Source organism: Dipodomys ordii, unplaced genomic scaffold (assembly GCF_000151885.1).
Source record: "Dipodomys ordii isolate 6190 unplaced genomic scaffold, Dord_2.0 Scaffold138, whole genome shotgun sequence".
Lineage (NCBI taxonomy): Eukaryota > Metazoa > Chordata > Mammalia > Rodentia > Heteromyidae > Dipodomys > Dipodomys ordii.
In genome coordinates, this window is record NW_012267354.1 from 1,466,110 (window position 1) to 1,487,220 (window position 21,111).

The window sequence follows — 21,111 nt, forward strand, 5'->3', positions numbered from 1 at the left end:
ATAAGATCTGGTGGAGCCCTGTGAAAGGGAAGTATTCAAAAGGTCTGTCCTTGCTCTAGGTATGTGATTCAGGCCATGGGTGTGTAAACTATACACTTTCCTCAATGTGCTAACTTTTCTCTATAAGAAAGATGTCTGTGTTCCCAACATATTGGCTTAACCTGCTCTGATTATTATTTGAACTTTTAAAAGCAGGGACAAATCTTTCTGTTTGTGGCAACAAAAAGTTAAAAAAGTTCCACTGTGATATGCTTTGGTATCATGACAACTATCAAGTCTGTGCGTATGAGGAAAACAAAATCAATGTATCTGTGTAGTTTGGAGAGTCAGAACTTCACAAAGTCAAATCTTTTATGGCAAAGTGGGAACAAATATTACTTACAGCAGAGGGAGACCAAATCTGTGAAGCAATAACAATACCAACCATGTTGTTATTATTATGTACCACACACAAGGCTAAGTAGTGAGTGACCACATCTGCTACTTGCATTATTTTAATTTAGGGAGGAGGAGTTTCACAACTTGTTAGTGGCCACTAAGTAACAGCTGGTAAGTGGGTAGAGAACTTGGACATTTTTAGTGTTGATAAAGCTAGTAGGTAGAAGAGTTTTGAGTTTAGCCATACTGCCAATGATTAAAATTAAATCATAATGGGTAAAAGTTCTAACTCTTGGACTCATTTATAAATAGAATAATCTATTTTTTTTTTGTTGTTGGTCATGGGGCGTGAACTCTGGGCCTGGGTGCTGTCTCGCAGTTCCTCAGCTCAAGGCTAGCACTCTCCCACTTGAGCCACAGCACCACTTCTGGCCTTTTCTGTTTATGTGGTGCTGAAGAATCAAACCCAGGGCCTCATGCATTTGAGGCAAGCACTCTACCACTGAGCCACCTTCCCAGCCCGGAATGTTCTATTTTTACAGGGTTTACAGTATCTGTTCATGCAGAATTCAGAGTTGGACTGAATTGTCAGTCAGCAGAGCAATTGTATGGGAGAATTTTAGTGTCTGGTTTTGACTTTTTCCCACAAGTTTCTTCCAAATTGCAATTGTAGATTCCTCAAGTTTAAGTTCCAGGAGAGACAGTGTGATGAACACAAATACCCATGGTTAGCAGTGCATCAGAATTCAGATGTTGGAGAGCAGATGGAGATCAGGGAAGTAGATGAAGGCTCTTAAGGCAGGGTCTCTAGGATTTCTGTCTTATTTGTGATTTTTTCAATACGTATGTGTAATTTTGTCAATTCTAGAGAATTCACTGATGAATGGAAAGTACTTTGTCACAGACTTTTGTTTAATCTGTTAGTGTGAATACTCTGTGAATCACAGTGGGTCAGACAACCAAAGTAAAACCACTCTCTGAAATGGGACTTCAGTGTTCATGGATTAAATTTCTCCTTTCAATGTTGGTAGACGTTCTGGAGGACAGTTTATGCTTTTCTTTAGTATTTGGCCTAAATTTTTGTAAATATTATTTCTTTGGAATTTCCATAAATTCTCCACCACAATGAATTCAGGCAAGGACTGAAGCTGAAGTGACCTCTGGAGGGTTTTCCTTCATGGGAAGTTTATATATAGCAACTGTGAAGTGATTCAAACTTTTGTGAAGTTACCCCACAATGTGAAAAATTGTCATTCTTAGCCTTAATTTCAATTTCTATAATATTTCCTCTATTGTTCTTCTTACATCTGACCATGTGTAGATAATAGGTTCTGTATGTGTAAAGCAAAACACAACAGGTATTCTAACTTAGAACATAGATTTAATTAAAAACACAATCCTACTCCACTCAACAAACTGAAAATTAGTCTGAAGGAACACTAACTACTCTGGCAACTTGGAATATGGAGGAAGGCCACAGACAATAGATGATGACTTAATGTCCATTTCATGAAGATTATTGAGATTGTTATGTAATTAAGAATTTAAGTCAGCACATACCCACCATTGTTTTGACTGTTTTCATTTATCACTATTGTTGTTGTGCAACTCATTAGGAAGGAGGTAAATATTTTTTGATTATAGGGACTAATGTGGGATGGTGATTTGGAATACCTGGTTTGAGTCAGGCCTAGGCTCTTGACAGAAAGAAGTGTTTTGAAGGAGTTGGAGTATATATAGTCAAGAACTAGAGAAGCATATTCAAAAGGTAGAAATTTACTGGCCACATAATCATAATCGTTCAGAGGACAAAGTAGGCACTGGTGACCTTGCCAGTTAGAGGAGAACTTGACTTTAAAATGGTTTTCTCTGATATATTTTTCTCTAGATGTAAAATAGCATCATGCTGCTGTATAATGTTGAATGAGTTACTAATATATTCTATCATTAGCTTATCTGTGGCATAAATTTCCATTGCCTTGTGCACTCTCTTTTCCCGAGTGAATCTTTAGCCTTATTATTATTTTTTTTTAGCATGGCTCCAGGTAGTTCTGCCCTTTGATCATATTTCAAATTTTAGATGAAATTTACTTTCCACCTTAAGATAATAGGAAGAACACAGGCTGGGAAAGGCTGCTTACTACAATGAGACAAACTCTTTAATATGTTATGTCACTAAACTTGGAAGTTAAACAATGTGATTTTTCTTTCCTTAAGTATATGGAAGTGGTTTCAGCAAACAGACCCATTGATAACATCCTCACTGCTGAGCTCAAATTCATGCAGGCAGATATATGTCCCAAGACACGCACTTTCATTTGTTTTATTAAGTCTGTTGAAGGCTATGATACCATATTGTGGTATTCCATTGCTTTTCACCTTTTCCCTTTCTCCACCACCATCTCCTTCACAATGCCTAGTAGATGATATTAAAATAGAAAAAAAATCATTAAGAAGAGGTACTCAAATAACTCTATGACTTTGAGTATTGGGATCTTTATCTCTGAGACACAGTGGGGATGGAGGGAGGGCCTGTTACCGCATATTTACACACACATCTCTAGCATTGCATGTGATCTTCTCAATAGTCACTTTTTCCTCATGAAGTTTCTCATATTTCTTAAAAGTTGTATCCCACCAGAAATATTAAAACTGTTTAAATCCTACCAGGATTTGTCATGGAGTATAAAAGCTATACACAATAGTCATGTTACTTACAACAGCTATATTTCCTTTTTGTATTAGCCTCAATTAGCTGTACAAGAAGGTATCATCTTGGCACGTCCAAATGTGCAATGTACCTCAATAAGTCTCATCCCTTTTCTTCTTTTCCCTTGTCCCATACTTCCCTAATGGATCTCAATAAGTTTCATTGTAACATTTTTGCATATATAACAGCTATATTTTTCTTGTGTTTTCTAGATTATTACTCTTCCAGCCCTTGAATATTGCAGTTGGTGCTGCTTCTTTCTTAGTCTTCAAGATTAAACATCATGGAAGGAGAAAACCAAACCTCTTTCTTTGTCTTCATCATCATGGGATTCTCCAACTTAAATCATCTGCAATTTTTACTATTTACCACCTTTCTTATGATCTATCTGTGTACCCTTGGAGGAAATACTTTCATTATTTTGATGACACTGATGGACTCTCGACTACATACCCCCATGTATTTTTTCCTGAGGAACTTGGCTTTTCTAGACATCTGCTACACCACCACCAATGTGCCCCAGATGATGGTGCATCTCCTCTCAGAGAAGAAAAGCATTTCCTTTGGGGGCTGTGTCACTCAATTTTTTGCATTCCTTTCCTTGGTTGGTGTAGAGTGTCTTCTGCTGGCAACAATGGCCTATGACCGTTACATTGCAATCTGCAAGCCTTTAAGGTATTTAGTCATTATGCACAAGGCCCTGTATAGCCAGCTTGCAGCCTCCTGTTGGGTTTGTGGTTTCCTGAACTCAGTGGTGCACACAGTCATGACGTTCCGTCTGCCCTTCTGTGGCAATAACAAGATCAATTATTTCTTCTGTGACATCCCACCGTTGTTGGTCTTGTCTTGTGGGGACACTTCTGTTAATGAGTTGGTAATACTCTTCCTTGGAGTCTTCATTGGATGGGCTCCTTTCCTGGGCATTATCCTTTCCTACATCTACATCATCTCTACCATCTTGAAAATCCATTCCTCCAAGGGGAGGAAAAAGGCATTTTCTACATGTGCCTCCCACTTGCTCATTGTCCTTCTCTACTTTGGCAGTGCCATCTTCACGTATGGAAGACCCATCTCATCTTACTCCCTGGCCAAAGACAGGCTGATCTCAGTATTATACAGTGTTGTCACTCCCATGCTAAACCCCATAATTTATACGCTGAGGAATAAGGACATCAGAAAGGCCTTGAGAACTGTGGCAGAAAAAATAGCTACTTTCAAATCTAATTTCCCTTGAAGTATATTATCAAAAAAGTTAGTCTATGATTTGAAAACTTATTTAATAACAATGTTTAGTTTAGTAATACTATCTAGTTGATGCTAGCAACAAATTCCTAGGAATTAAACGTTAATTTCAATAATAAAACAAATGTGGCAAAATATTAATAGCAGATGGTAAATTTGGGTGAAGAGTGCCTGGTATCATTGCTATTTTATTCTTAAGATTTTGTGTGTTATCAAATATTTATAAAATATAAGGTTAAAAAGAGAATCAGAAGCTTATGTCTATATGACACCCTTGTTTCTGTATGTGTGAAGGCATTTGTTAATTTACCTGTTCTTGTTAAAATTGCTTCTTCTAAGGTGAGCTACCTCTTGGTTTGTGCTTTTATTAGTCTACCAAATGAAAATCTTCAAGTTACACTAAAGTTACCTACTTAACTAAGACCTAAGAATGACTTTTGGATAAGCAAGTCATGCTTAAGAATGATTTTAAGTAAATAAATAAAACAGAATAAGAGAGAGCTCTGGTTGATTTTTTTGGTGGAATTAGTCAAAAGTGAAGTTTTTCTTGTTTTACTTTCTGTTCACTGCTCTGGTATGTTTTTATTTCTTAGGTCAAGGGTACTTAGTTCTCTAAATCCAAGCTCTTTGCCACCACCTGATCTTTCAAATATTGGCTCCATGCTATTGTTACACACCCTGAACTCTAGTCTTTACTTGTCTACCATGCTCCAGTCTCATTATCAAATGTTTCCCTTTATATGTATAGATTTATTAGTAATTGTGTTTTTAATCTTATTATCCTTAAGTAGTTATACAAAGGGCTTTCACTTCCATTCCACACGTCACTTTGTGAGTACAATGCAGTTTTTTTGTGCCTGTCCTGGGGTTTGAACTCAGGGCTTGGGTGCTGCTCTGGCATTTTTGTGCTCAAGGCTAGTACTTTACAACTTGAGCCACAGCTCCACTCCAGCTTTTTTTTGGTGGTTAATTGGAGATAGTCTCATGGACTTTCCTGCCTGGACTGGCTTCATACCATGATCTTAAGATCTCAACCTCATGAGTAGCTGGGATTATAGGTGTGCACTACCAGTGCCTAGTATAAACAATGATATTTCTGAAAGGAACTTTTGCAAATAGCATCAACAATTTACATATACTCCCATTTTTATGCAAATTCATTCTCTAGGAATTTATTCTAGGTAGGCAATACATGTACTCTCTAAAATATATTTCAAAGATTTAAAAAAGCAAAAAAATGACAGCAATCTAAATGCTACAACAAATATAATAATGATAGCTATGGATGACAAGATAGTATGAGTCAGGTAATAATACCATGTGTTGTAAGAAGAGAGGAAAATGTACCCCTGAGGCAAAACCATGAGGAGCTCCGTATAGGATTCTTTTGTACAGATAGAGAAAAGGAAATCAAGCAAAGCTTTGGAGAGCATGGGGTAGGACCAGGGGATTTTTCTCCCTGGGCCATGTGGACTCATCTTCCATTGATCTCTGTGATGGTTGACTTTTAATCCCACTAAGTGCAAAGAAACTTATTCCAATATCTTAGAATTCTATGAGAGGAAGCTCCTAGGATCAGAGCTCAGGAAGACATCAAGGGGTTGAGGGATTTCAGTGTCTCAACCAAAGTTATAGCCCATCATCTAGTGTGACCTGATAATCATCCCATCTACTAGATAGCAAAGAATCAGTAAAGAGTGAAGGCAAGATCCTGGGAAATGGGACCCTTGCCCTATCTTGAGGGAGATGCACATTTAGTAGAAGTCATAAAATGAATAAAAAGTCACTACTGAGTTAAGTGCTGTGAGAACAAGCTTATAGAAATCATAGCTTATAGAACCAGGAGAACTTAGTTCCACAGACCTATTCCCAGTATCTAAAAGATATGAGAAAGATAAGAAACAAATGAGAAAAACAGGCAGAGAATGTTACAAAATTCTATACTAGAATAACAAAAATAAATCTTGGAAACAAGAAATTTGTAAATCAACAATTCAATATATAGTTTGGAAGACTCATGGAATTGTACAAGTGGAGAAGTTAGCAGATACCAGGCTATTACTCAAGAAATTCAAACTTTGGACTGGGAAGGTGGCTCAGTGGAAGAGTGCTTGTCTTGCATGCTTGAGGCCCTGGGTTCGATTCCTCAGCACCACATAAGCAGGAAAAGCCTGAAGTGGTGCTGTGGTTCAAGTCATACAGCACTAGCCTTGAACTGAAGAGCTGAGGGACAGTGCCCAGGCCCAGAGTTCAGGCCCCATGACTGACAAAAAAAAAAAAAAGAAACCAAACTTTTTACAAGTACCCCTCCCCACGAAAAATAAAAGACTATTAAGAATGATTGGAAAATCTCAAAAAAAATTGTGAGTTTACCTGGAAAAATGTACATTTTTCATGGCCTTTTCCAGGGGTTTACTGTTCTTACCATGGTAGATCAGACCCACACCAAGACACATTACAATGAAATTTGAGGAAGTGGAGGGAAAAGACCCCAAAGACAGGAAAACAGCTTTAGAAGCTTGCAAACAAGTCTGGTATGGCAGGAATTCTAACACGTCATAAGACTTTGTTAGTTGTTGATGAATTGGAATACCTATATACGGAAATATTTTCTCTATTTAAATTTGGAAGCACTACAAATCATAATAGTACAATAGTACAATAGATGTGTTGCATTATTACAATAGCATTATTACAATGAGCTAATACATGAAGTTGCTTCTGCTGAAAGTCTCTAAAACTAATCTTATACACATAAATTAAACAAATTCATTTCTACTGTTCAGTCTTCCCTGTTTTACCATAATTTTTCCAAATCTTTCCATTAAAATGTCTGTAGAACCCAGCTTATAATTGATTATTTTCAGTTTTTATTATGTTGCGCTAAATTATCTTTTTGCATTCACTAAATGTTAGATTTCTCAAAGGTACGAGATGTGGTTTCTCTTTCAGATGCTTTTCCCCCCTCATTATCAACAAAGCAGTCTGTCAAAATTGATTATTTTTAATAGCAGTGTAGTGGCTTCCCAAGAACAAAAGAAGGGAATAAATAAAATGATACTTAGGGGAAGAGAAATATGGAGCGAATAACTCCATGGAGAGAAGAGGAAATCCCAAGATCATAATGCCCGTCCTGCCACTTGGGAAGTTTTCAGCTGTTTTTTCTCTGTCCAAAATACGAGATGAGATTTTCTGAGGTTCAATATTACACATAGACACAGGATATTAGATACATATGGGGCTTTGAGCATCCAGAACTCTCTCTGTTAATTTTATTTGAGACAAAACAATCTGGGTCTCAGGTTTTTGGATAACCATATTGTGTGGAAAGTTATACTCATTTCTAAGGTATGTTTTGAGAAGAATAAAGGCCAAATTGATTTAAATAGCCAAAAATGATCTATAGTAGTATTTTATTTCTGATGAAATGGCATTGAGATCACAGAATTGGATGAGTTAGTGTACCTGGGGAACTATTTTTTTTTAAGACATGGTTTTGATAGGGGTAAGGTCAAGACTGGCCTGTCCTCAACCTCTAGAATGCTGAGATTAAAGGCAGGTGCCACAATACTCAGCTGCTGCGGAACTTATTTAAATCAAAGCTGTTAAAAGGAGGACAGAACTAATAATATATGGGCTCATGGCACAAGTCATTAGTTTAGAAAGCTTTCAGTTTGATAATATAGTTACTCTTTTGAGGGTTTTGGGCTTGCTGTCTGTGTGATTAAGTATACATGTATGTTGTAATTATATGTCTGATTGTGTATGAGTATTCAATAGAGAGAATGATAAAGTGGTCAGATGTATGAGTTGTGTTAAAAAGAGAGAAAAGATAAAGGAAAGAGGGGAGTGAGGGTGGAGAGAAAACAGGTAAGTCATCGCTTATTTGTTCATTTATTTAGTTTTATCTAACACCAGTGCTGGGCTTGAATTCAGGTCCCAGACACTGTCCCTGAGTGTTTTAGCTCAAGGGTAGTGCTCTACCACGGGAGTCACAGCTCCGCTTCTGGCTTTTCTTTTTATTGTTGTTTCTCTTTCTCTCTCTGGTTAATTGGAGATAAGAATCTCACAGTTTCCTGCCAGGGCTAGCTTAGAACTATGATCCTCAGATTTCAGCCTTTTTAGTAGTTAATATTATAGGTGTGAGCCACCAGAACCTGGCTAGAGGGAAAAAATTTTATGATTTAGGACAGGAAGGAAGGAGATAACAATTGGGGAGTTGTTCTTACAAGAACAGAGGAAGTTCCACTGAAGTGGAAGAGTGATCTTCATACGCAACTAAATCATTATATGTAATTCATATAACTGGCACAGTTGCAAGACCATGGGTAGTTATATCAACAGGAAACTTGTAGATATTCCCTTTTGTCTGTTGTATTGTTTCAAGGTTTCAGACGTCATGTGCTGCCTAAGAGATAATAGGAATGAAGAGTTAGAGGTATGGGCTAACAAGACAAAGTGAAATATGCAGTTGTTTGAAATTTCCAAGCTTTCATATCTGGGATCTTTCTAGCTTTGTTGGGATCTACATAGTTGAAGAAATAGGCTTTTAATATTTGAAGATTGGCTCTCACATGGAAACATCTTCAGTCAGCTCATCCAGAGATTTTTGGCAAGCAATGTGGTGTGTCCTGCCGTGGTCTTGCTGCTAGCATTTTCAGACAGGCCTGTTTGATGTCTGAGTAAGCAGGTGTGTCCATAATATCTCCAAGATTTCACTGCAGATGAGAATTAATGAATTTAAATCGAGACGAATGTGCATGTCTATTTTCCTTCACTCATGCTTATCAGGGAAGTATAGATGCACAGTAAATAGTCTTTATTTTTTTAAAAGGATTTTCCAGGTGAGGACATGAAGCACAAGTTGGCCAGTGGATATAAGGATGCATTCAAAGAGCTATCTTTAAAAAATTATTTTATGAACCCAGGGCCTCATGCATGCTAGGCAAGCACTCTACAACTAAGCCACATTCCTAGTTCTCAAGAGAGTAATCTTAACCCTTATTCTTTATTGGGTTTGAGAAGAGTAAGGAGAAATAGGAATGCACGACAATAGTGAGGGCTAAATAAAAAGGTTACTTGATTGTAGAAGCTGAAGTAAGACCTATAATATTGGAAAGAGAAAGAAAGTCACCTGATGGTAGTTGGAATCTAAGATGCTTGGTATTGATGTTATAGAGTGTTAAAATTATTTCTTTGTAGGTACAATGGCATGAATATAGGACCTTACACTCTTGATGGGCTTTCTTGCTCCTAAGTGGCTTGTTACCATTTGAGCCAACCCTCCAGCCTGACATTTTAATGATTACTGGAGATAGACTCTCTCAGACTTTTCTGCCTGGGATTGGCTTCAAACCTCAATCCTTCAGATGTTAATCTCTTGGGTAGCTAGGATTACAGATGACCTATTTGCATCCAGAGATTTAGAATGATTAATAAAGGTAAGAACTGCAGAAAGTAGCTAAGGAAAAATGGGGCCTGTTTGAAATAATCTTTGACTCAAAGGACAAGGAGATTTGTGTGTGTGTGTGTGTGTGTGTATGTGTGTGTGACAGAGAGAGAGAGAGTGAGACAGAGAGAGAGACAGAGATAGATAAATAGAGAGAGAGAGAGAGAAAGAGAGAGAGAGTCCTAGGGTGCTGTCCCTGACATGTTTTTACTCAGGGCTAGTGCTCTACCACTGGAGCCACAGCTCCACCTCTGGCTTTTTTGGTGATCAATTGGAAATAAGAGTCTCAGACTTTCCCTGGGCTCACTTTGAACCATGATCCTCAGAACTCAGCCTTCTGAGTAGCTAGGATCACAGGTGTGAGCCAAGGGTGCCTGGATCTACTACTTTTCAAATATTAAATTACCTTTTGTCTTTTATCCTTGCCTTATAAAATAAATTAAAAAGTATGTACTTTTTCTTTCTTTGAAGTTTTATGTAAATTACTGTTGTTATTTGGTGGACTTCACCATTAAAACCTATAATTGTTGTGTATCTTTTTTCTTCTTCTTCAGATTATGGGGCTTGAACTCAGGACCTCCTGCTTTCCTTCAGTTTGCTTGCTCACTGCTGGAATACCCTGCCCCTTGAGCCATACCTTCAGCCTGGGTGTTTGCTAATTAACTGGAGATGGTCTTTTCTCCCCAAGTAGGCTTCTGACAGTGACCCTTCTGATCTCAGCCTCCTGAGTAGCAAGGATTACAGGCATGAGCTACCAGCATCCAACCCTTTTTGGGGAAAGTTTTAAATAATAGCTTCAGTTTCTTATGTAAATATCAAACAATTCAAATTTTCTTTCTTCAACCCGGAGATTTTAAGAGTTGTTTGAGATTGAGGTAATTTTAAAATTTAATTATCAAGTTCGTTGACAAAACATTTGTTTGTACTGATATTATAAATTTTGACATTGATAGAATCTGATAATATTATTTTTTAATTTTAATTTTATTGTCAAGGTGATGTACAGCAGGGTTACAGTTACATAAGTAAGGTAGTGAGTACATTTCTCGTCCAACTTGTTATTTCTCCCTTATTTTTCTCCCTCTTTCTCTCTTCCCAATCCCCCCCAAGTTGTGTGAGATCATTTCCAACATATTGTCATGTGAGTATCACTGTTGCATTGGTTCCCCCTTTGTCCTTTGTCTCACCATTTCGTTGTTCCCCTTCCCTTCTCTAATTCAGACAAACGTATAAACAATACCCAGAGTACCAAACTCACATACAGTGACAACAGAGGATAAACCATAGGGGGAAAAACACAAAAGAAAAAATAAATCATGTAGTACATTAAAAACAACAACCAAGAAAAACCTCTTGTGACCGTGTCTTGGATGATAATACTATTTTTAATTTAGTAATGTATATTCTCACTGAATTTACCACTTTTGTAAACTTTTTCAGTACTGGCTTTAACTTGAATTTTATTGCATTTTTGTGTTCTATTTAATGATTCCAATTATTATTTTCATCATTTACATCTGACTAAATACGTAATAATTGTACATATTTATGTATAATATGATGTTAAACATATTAGGTAATGATAGAATTAAGGTAATTAGCATATGTCACTTAAATATTTGTCATTTCTTTGTGGTTTTCCATTTCCTCTTTTCTAACATAGGTCAATGATTATGGTCAATAATTTTTCTGTTTATTTCTTTGGCTGTATATCAAAAATTTTAATGTATCTTATCTTTTTAAGCATTGAAAATATTTTCTAATTTCTCTTTGGATTTCTCCTGTTATCTAGGAATTATTAAGTATGCAATGCTTGAAGGATTTAGTGAGTTTTTAAAGAAGATATCTATTTCTTATTCTTTTCTAATTCTATTGTGACAAAGAACACTATTTGAATGATTCAATCTTTTGAAAAATTTTAAAAAGATTCATTTTATTTTTGATATTGTGTTTTGGGTAATTAGCAATATCAGGAATTCATGCTGAGTTTGATGTTCTTTATGTATTCAAAAATTTGCGAAATAGGTTCAGATTTTTAGACCCGTAGTGACTTTCTGGCTGATATGTATATAGGGGTATGTTAAAATTTCTCATTATGATTGGGAATTTGACTATTCTTTATTCTTGTCAATTTTAAAACTTGCCAGAACTTATCACCAATTCAGTTCTCTCAAGTATACCCGTGGCTTCACTGCCATGTGGTACTCGTGCAAATTTTATTATATCTTCCATCTACTTACATAATATTTGAGGTTTGTGGGTTTTATCTGTGTTTCTCCAAAGTTTTAGATTGTCACTAGGGATGGGTGGCTTTCCTGTTGAATTTTAACATCTCGGGTAAAATGAAAAAAAAATGATCTACCAGGACTACATCAGAGTCTAAAACCATAAGTTGGTCAACTATTTGCTTTGTATGTTTTAGAGTTGTCTAAACCTGAATGCAAATGTTATATTTCAAAGTTATGCTCCTACTATTCTACTTATAAAAAGTGCTCTTTATCTATGCCTACTGCTTTAATTAATCTAATACCATTTTACCAAGTCAGCATTGATCAGGTACATTGGTTTTCCTTGATTTTGTCACGAGTAAATTAACTTTACTGTTCCTAAACATTCTTTATACACCCCTAGATTCCTCTAAATAGTAAGCTCCTTTCACTTAATAACAAGGTGAAAGAAAAAAAATCAGAAAATATACCTCATTGCTATTTTTACATTTGTTCCTCAAGATGATGGAGAATATTACCATGGTGGATGAATTTTTTTTACTTGGCCTGACTGCTGTTCAGGAGCTACAACCTGTCTTCTTTGTGATATTCTTGATCATTTACCTGATAAACTTGGTTGGAAATGCAGCTATATTAATAATTGTTATTTTGGAGCCCAAACTCCATTCCCCTATGTATTTTTTCCTGGGAAATCTTTCATGCCTGGATATTTGTTATTCTTCAGTAACCTTGCCCAAGGTGCTTGTAAACCTCCTGTCCACACAGAAGACCATATCTTTTCTAGGCTGCATCACTCAGCTACATTTCTTCCATTTTCTGGGAAGCACAGAAGCCATCTTGCTGGCTGTCATGGCCTTTGATCGCTTTGTGGCCATCTGCAACCCCCTGCGCTATACCGTCATTATGAACCCTCGGCTGTGTGTTCTGTTGGCAGCTGTAGCCTGGATGATCAGCTTCTTTTATGCTCTGATGCATTCTGTCATGACTGCACGCCTGAACTTCTGTCACTCTTGGAAGCTCAATCACTTCTTCTGCGATGTCAAGCCCCTCTTGGAACTGGCCTGTAACAACACAGAACTCAACCAGTGGCTTCTTTCTGTTGTCACAGGCAGCATATCCATGGGAGCTTTCTTCCTCACGCTCCTTTCCTACTTCTACATTATTAGCTATCTGCTCTTTAAGAACCGGTCCTGCAGAATTCTTCAGAAAGCTCTCTCTACTTGTGCCTCACATTTCACGGTGGTATGTCTTTTCTACGGACCTGTGGGTTTTACATACATTCGCCCTGCCTCAGCCACATCCATGAGTGAGGACCGGATGGTGGCCATCATTTATAGCGCAGTCACCCCGGTGCTGAATCCACTAATATACACGCTTCGGAATAAAGAAGTGATGTTGGCTCTGAAGAAATATTTGGGATAAAGTTCGTTAAAGACTGCCTACAGCACCAAGAGGACAAATGAGACAATGTTGCATTGCATTAAGACATTCATTTATTTCATTGTAATAAATGACTTGTTTACTTAAGTTCTTCTTTTCTGTTAGAAAGTTTGAGCCTATCAGGTTGTGCAGTAGGTTCAAGAATCACAGGAATGAGCAAAAGAAATTCTATAGTATCATAACACAAAAATTTAGTATGGTGGTGGGGTACATTATACATAAACCCAAAGTACATAGGAAATTTTATGGAGGCTAGAAGGTACAGATTATTGAAAGAGATGGGAGTCTGTTAATATGTAATAAGAACTCGTCATGTTTTTGTCCTAGTTTCCTGACAGGGGGCTGCTCTGACCACCAACATTTCTCAAGTGACAAAATTATTTTTGACATTCATGAATCATTTGGATCACATCTGAGTTTATGTTCATGACAAGAACCATGATGGGCTCCCAAATATGATAAAGAGATTAGAGGCTTTGAGTCTTGGTGATAGTTGCCTGAACTTCATGAAGGGAAGGAGGCTAGAGACTTGATTTCAGCTACAGAACTAATAATTAAAATCAATTATGCTTAGAGAGGAAGCCTCCTTAAGCCTGACGTCAAAGCTCAGGTGGGCTTCCTCAGTTGGCAATACTGCCCATATTTTCTGGAGGATTATGCATCTTGAAGACAAAAGAGCTTTGTGTTTGGGCACTCACACAACTTACTTATGTCTTTTTCCATGGGACTCTAATGTGTATAATGTTTCTATGACCAAACTTAATCATAAGTATAGCACTTTCCTGCATTTTGAGTCATTCTCACAAATTATAAAATCTCAGAGGTTACCTGGTATCCTTAAATTTGTAGCCAGATGTTCAAGGTTGAGAGTTGAGCACTTCTGGCTCCTACACTTGCAGATGGCATATGGAATGAGAGCTATCTTGTGAAAGACTAAGCATTCAACCTATGAAATTTGGTTTAATTCTAAGTAGTTGATGTCAAAAGTCATGATATTGTCTCTTCATTTTCTCTCTGTCTCTGTCTCTAAATTTTTCAACTTCAACCCTAAACAATTTTGAAAATATAAAGATGTTAGCTCCTTGGCACTAGATATGCTCTTTCCTCAGAGATGTGAGTAAGAGTCTCAGATGTCAGCGATATAGTGAATGAAATTATTGCAACAATAAGCAAGATGGAACAACAATCAGGAAATCTTGATCTAATAGGGCTGATGCTAATGGAAAATTTATCATGGACAGTATAATATAAACAAATACAGATATTGATTTCTTGTTATGTATGGATGAGCCTGAAGCCTGATCAGCTACCTCACTCAGTTTTCATAACTGAACTAAGATTTAAATAATAAAACTAGAGAATAAAAGGTGATATCAAAATAACCATCAGTGAAATACAGATAATCATGAGTGAGTACTTTGAAAACATATTCAAATAAGTTGGAAAATCTACCAGAAATGATTAAATTTCTGGATGCATTTGATTTACCAAAATTGAACCATGAGAATATAAGCCACATAAATGGATCTATAATAAGCAATAAGATTGGGGCATTAATAAAAAACAACAACAAAGATTTGATGGACTCACTACCAAATTCTATCAGATAGTCAAAGAAGAATTAACAATATTCCTCAAACTTTTTCATGAAATAGAAAGGGAAGGAACACTACTAAATTTATTCTATGAAGTCCAGTTCTGCATTCATTCCAAAACTTGATAAGGATACAACAAATAAAGAAAGCTTTAGATCATTTTGATAAACAAAGTTCTTCCAAGCTCAATACATATGTTTAAAGGATCATACCACAAGAAAGACCCTACATAACAACCAAGTTTCAATCCAGGAATGTGAGGATGTTTGACATACTTAAATCAATATAACACATAAATAGAGTCAAGGAAAATTATGTGATCATTTAAACTGATATACAAAAATCTTTTGATAAAATTCACAATTCTTTTATGATAAAAAGCTCTGATGAACATAGGAGGAATAGAAGCAATGTACCTCACAATAATAAAGACTATCTATAACAGACCTACAATACAGGCAACATCTGGAATGGCAAAAAGTTTTTACTCTCATCACTCTTATGCCATATACAGTAGTGTTGGAATTCCTAGCCAAAGCAATAAGACAAGAGAAAGAAATGAACTCAAATAGAAAAGGAAAAATCCAAATTATCCTCATTTGCAGATGATGTGATCCTGTGCTTGGAAGACCATGATTCTGATCTTACACCTGAAAAACAGTTGATAATGTAGCAGAATATAAGATCAACATATAAAAATCAGTAGCTGGGGCTGGGAAGGTGGCTCAGTGGTAGCTTGCCTTGTATGCATGAGGCCCTGGGTTCGATTCTCCAGCACCACATAAGCAAAAAGAAAAAAAGCTGGAAGTGGTGCTGTGGCTCAAATGGTAGAGCGCTGGCCTTGAGCTGAAGAGCTGAGGGACAGTGCCCAGGCCCAGAGTTCAGGCCCATGACCGGACCCCCCCCGCAAAAAAAAAAATCAGTAGCTTTCCTATATACCAACAATGAATAATAGGTTGAGAAAGAAATCAGGAGAACAATTCCATTCAGCTATCTAGGTAAAAATTAACCAGGTGAGATTTAAAGCCTTTACACTGAAAAGCATGAAGCTTTGAAGAAGGAAACGGAAGAATCCAGAAAATACATTCTTGAATTTTAGAATGTTTCTCTTGGTTTTTAATTTTTTTAAATTTTATTTTGTTAACTTTGCCCAGGCAGATCTCAACCTTACAATCCCCTGCCTCTAATGTCCTTACTAGCTGGAACTTCAGGTTTGGATGACCATACTAATTCATATAACTTTTATGTGTCTAGAAGCTTCTGAGTAAAGTTATCTGTTTTTGATTTTCCATGTTTCTGTAAGTGATGATTTATTGTGTAAGTATCAATTGTTAGATTTCCCAAGGGGAATAGAGGAGTCCTTTTCTTTATGCAGATTCTCTTCCAATCTATTTTCAGGGAACAAAATAAGGCTGTGCGCAAGTGCAATTTAATTAAATATAACCAAGTTTTCTGATAATTATACCATAAGATGAACACATATTTATGATGACAGAAAAGCAGAGCTAACAAGACCTTTGAGAGGAAATCCCAAGACAGCCACGCCTGGGACACCACTGTGGAGAGTCACAGGGGATTCAGTGTGTTAATTTTCCATTTATAATAGAAACAAAGGCAAGACTTCTGTCATTGGTTGCTACACTTAGATATATGAAGGCTGTCCTATGAGGTTTTGTAATGATACAAAGTCTCTTAATTTTATTAAAAGAGATAATCAATGCATCAAAACTTAATTCTTCAAAGTTTCTATGAAAACAGATATATTCCTTCCGAGGTATGTCAAAACAAAATCAAAAGGATAAATGAACATAAATAGCAGATAGAACAAAAAGAGATTAGATTAGAAATAGTTTTCATGGGAAAAAATTGAAGTTTTTTTTGTTGGGGAATAAAAGTACCTGAAAATTGTCTTTGACTATAAATTGTAAAAATTTTACAATTTATAAAATGGAAGAACAAGTTGGCTTATGGAATATTCATTAGCTGGAAAATTTTGGAATTTCCTGATGTAGTCAATAAGTTTTTTAAAAAAATAATATAGTATACAGTAGTTGCATTTACATATGTGTGTTTTTAAGTTAAATGTCAGAAAAATGCTAAGTAACATACACAGAACCACATCATTCATTTTAATGCTTTGTGTAATATTTAAGTAAAGTTAACATATTTATCTCCCCAAATATTCATCGTTTCTTTCAGGTGGAACCTTAAAGATACCTTCTTTTATCATTTTGAAATGTACAGAACATAATTATTATCTATACTCTACTGTATACTAATCCTCCTGAACTTATACCTGAGACTTTGTATCCGTGCATCCCTATCTCTCGTTTTTGTATGTGTGTTTTCTTAAAATTTGCTTTTAATCCGTAAGAGCTCTATATTTGGTTGAACTCTGTATGCTGTGTATCCTTTTTACTTTGATATGTTGAATACCAAACTGGTCCAGAATCTAACATAGATTATTGTTTTCTTTAATTATGCTATAAATAAGTTTAATTCTGCCATTCTTAATCATGCTGTTTATCATAGATTATCCTCCTACTATTTGAGATGATGCACTTACTTATACCCGATGCCAGAACATATTTACTTGTTGTGATGGTCAATAATTTTATTAATTTTAGTTAAGTAGTAGATTTCAATGTGTTGTTTTCTATTTGTATATGTATCTTATTTAATTCATACATATTCACCTCCCAATTAATCTTTTGTTCTTTTCTTCCTTTTCCCTGGAATAACCTCCTTTCTTTTTTCATATCTTTTTTTTTTGGTTAAAAATCTAGATTATACATTTCAGTCAAATTTTATGGTACTTTTCTTTCTGAGTTGGGTTTATTTCAGTTAACGTGATGATCTTTAGTTTATCAATTTTTCCCTAATTTTGCTTTTCTTTATGACTGACTAATATTCCATTGTGCATGTATGTATGTATCACATAGATATGATATAGATCTGCATGCATATATAGCATTTTATTTATCTATATGTCTGTTGATAGGTCTCTAGATTGACATGACTTGACTGTTAGGAGTGTTTCAATAAATATACATGTGTAGACACTTGTCTTATAAGCTAAGTTTCATTCTTGAGGTCCACGTGACTGTCAATTTAAGTAGATTGAGAAGTTTTTAGAATAGTAAAGCTACCTCTGGCTATGTCTGTGAAGGTATTTACTGAAAGAATTAACTAAGGGGGAAAGCCTTAACTTGAATATCAGTAGCATAATTCCATAGACATGGAGCTCAGATAGTATAGAAGCAGAAAAAGAAGAGAGTCAGTTAGTGCACAAGTATATTTCTCTGCTTCTTCCCTGCCAGTATAGATTAAAACTTTGGAAGCAATGAGACAAAACCAATCTTTTTTTCATACGTTGATTATGGCAGGTATTTTGTTGTAGAGATCCAAAGCCTGCTGAATATTAATGGCCCTCATTTTTTTCTCCTCAAATCAAAGGAGAATCTCACCACAGTGAATGAATTTCTTTTGCTGGGATTGACCTATGTTGAAGAGCTACAGCCTGTAATCTTCATGGTTTTCCTCATTTTATATGTGATAAACCTACTTGGAAATGGGGCCATATTGGTGGTTGTCATCTCAGAGCCAAGACTGCACTCCCCCATGTACTTTTTCTTGGGAAATCTTTCTTGTCTGGATATTTGCTATGCTTCAGTGATACTGCCCAAGCTAATGTCCACCATTCTTTCCAGCCACAGGACCATTTCCTTCCAAGGCTGTATCACTCAGCTACACTTCTTTCACTTTCTGGGTTGTACCGAGTCCCTTTTGCTAGCCATTATGGGATTTGATCAATTCATGGCCATCTGCAACCCACTTCGCTACCCTCTCATCATGAACTCCCAGCTGTGTGTTTTGTTGGCAGTTATGGCTTGGATCACCAGCTTCTTCTATGCCTTGATTCATTCTGTGATGACTGCACGTCTGTCATTCTGTCACTCTCAGAAACTCAATTACTATTTCTGTGATGTCAAACCCCTCTTAGAATTGGCATGTGGTGACATAAGGATCAATCAGTGGCTCATTTCTATTGTCACTTGCATCATAGCCATGATGGCCTGTTTACTCACTTTCCTTTCCTACTTCTATATTATTGGCTTTCTTCTGTTGAAGAACCGGTCCTGTAATGCTCTCCGGAAGGCAATGTCCACTTGTGCCTCCCACTTTATGGTAGTGTCTCTTTTTTATGGTACTGTGGGACTCACCTACATACCACCTACTGCTGCAGCATCTTTTATAGAGCAACGGTTAGTGGGCATCATACACACAACAATCACTCCAGTGCTGAACCCCCTAATCTATACCCTTAGAAATAAAGAAGTGATGTTGGCTCTGGACAGAGTCTTTAGGAGTAAGCTGAAACTGTTTGCCTAAAGCAAATCATTCATGACACTCAACTAAAGAAAGAGGTCCTATGTCATATTACGATTTATTTTCTAATCTGTAATAAATACATGTCTTACACTTTATTACAGCAGTTCTGTTTTTTAACTAGGTTTTGATTCATATGACCCCAATTAAGACTCTATCATTATTCATTCATTCATTCACTGATTATAATAATCATTCTAGATTATTTTTTGAGAAAACAATAAGTTGCCAAGTATACGGCAGTGCAAAGAATCCCTGAGGCCATTCAGGAGGACATGATTCAGATAAGGAGTCAGACAATAAACAGATGAATCATTAAATCTCTCCCTGAGGTAATATGTATCGTGGAAGGTAAAAATAGGTAGTGTGAACAATGCTTGTATGGTTTTATTAGTAAAAGGCTTTTCCAAGAAGTGGCTCTTGACCAGGATAAGGAAGGAAATTTGGGAGTGAGTTATGCAAATGTGAGGATGTGGCATATGTTTGTAGAAACAGCATCAGGTAAAGAGCAACAAGAGCGAATGCCTGCCCAGAAAGAAAAAAAAAACATGCATGATTTCCTTTGTATGTGGAAGCTAGTTTTAGATTATAAATTTGTAGGTAAATATGTTAGGTGGCATACGAGTATGTTCAAATGTATTAACTGAGATATAGTAGAGTCAAGAAAGAACTTAAATAGTGTAATTCCTTAGAAAGGCAAAATCAATGTTCAGCAAAATCAGACACCAGGAAGCAGGTATTTGAAAAGGTGGGTGACTTCAAGGGGGAAGGAGTAGTTAAGTGAAAAGGAGAAGAAAAAGAAAAAGAGAAGGGGGAGATTGCAGTCAATAATTCAATGTTTATCTTCCAAAATTAAGAAGGATAAGGGAAGGGTGGGAAGAGAAGGGATGGGTGAGAATGTTGAAAGGGGCGACACTGATCAAGCTATATTGTCTTCATAAACTGCTTTGTTAAATTACAACTCTTTTGTACAACTGCTTAAAGATAATAAAAATAAAAAAAACAGAATGTACCTGTTGTTCATAAGAGAAACAATATTGTCTATATGTCTGTAGTTCATTGGCTAATGGGGAGAATGGCAGGTGAATCCAGAGAGTGAAGAAGGCTGTGGCATGGACTTCTTGGTATTTGGAAGACTTTAGGATTGATGTAGGGTAACACTGGGCAGTGGGAATGATAGAAGATAAGTGGTCTTGTCACTTGTCCTGTGCTGAAAGTATCACAGTAAATTTCATGTTGCAAATATTAAGTGGAGGAGAAAGTTGAAAACAGTAGTCCCCTATATTCTTTAGGTAGGAATTGGAGATGACTTTGACCAAGATGATAGTAATGGAAATACAATGAAGGGCATTTTGGATGTATTTTGAACAGAGAATTTTTAAACTTTGCTAAGAGCTTAGATATATGGCATGAAAATAAGATACAGCATAGATCATTTTCCTGTATTAACTGTAGAGAGAGAGCTATGGTATGGATGCAGTAGGCTGTTACCATATCAAAGGTGGGATACAGATTTGAATGTTTTCTACATAATGAAGATAATTTGTGATAAAAATTTCTTTCTACTAATGAATTCCCCTTTGTACCAGGGTAAATAAATATGTGAGATCATAAAATAAGGTTAATATAAAGTTTAATTTCTTTAAAACTTCATCTTTACTATCAAATTGTCAATCTAAT

At 36.2% G+C, this 21,111-nt stretch overlaps 3 protein-coding genes across 3 annotated transcripts; all 3 read left to right on the forward strand.

Annotated features, from left to right (window-relative positions):
• Window positions 1-3,371: 3,371 nt before the first annotated feature.
• LOC105996886 (olfactory receptor 5V1-like) lies at window positions 3,372-4,322 on the forward strand. The gene has a single exon (XM_013031127.1). The coding sequence runs from the start codon at window positions 3,372-3,374 to the stop codon at window positions 4,320-4,322; it is 951 nt and encodes a 316-aa protein (XP_012886581.1).
• An 8,189-nt stretch (window positions 4,323-12,511) lies between these two features.
• LOC105996887 (olfactory receptor 12D3-like) lies at window positions 12,512-13,470 on the forward strand. The gene is given in 2 exon segments (XM_013031128.1): window positions 12,512-13,415; window positions 13,418-13,470. Coding segments are annotated over 2 exon segments (957 nt in total).
• A 5,103-nt stretch (window positions 13,471-18,573) lies between these two features.
• LOC105996888 (olfactory receptor 12D3-like) lies at window positions 18,574-19,434 on the forward strand. The gene has a single exon (XM_013031129.1). The coding sequence runs from the start codon at window positions 18,574-18,576 to the stop codon at window positions 19,432-19,434; it is 861 nt and encodes a 286-aa protein (XP_012886583.1).
• Window positions 19,435-21,111: the final 1,677 nt, after the last annotated feature.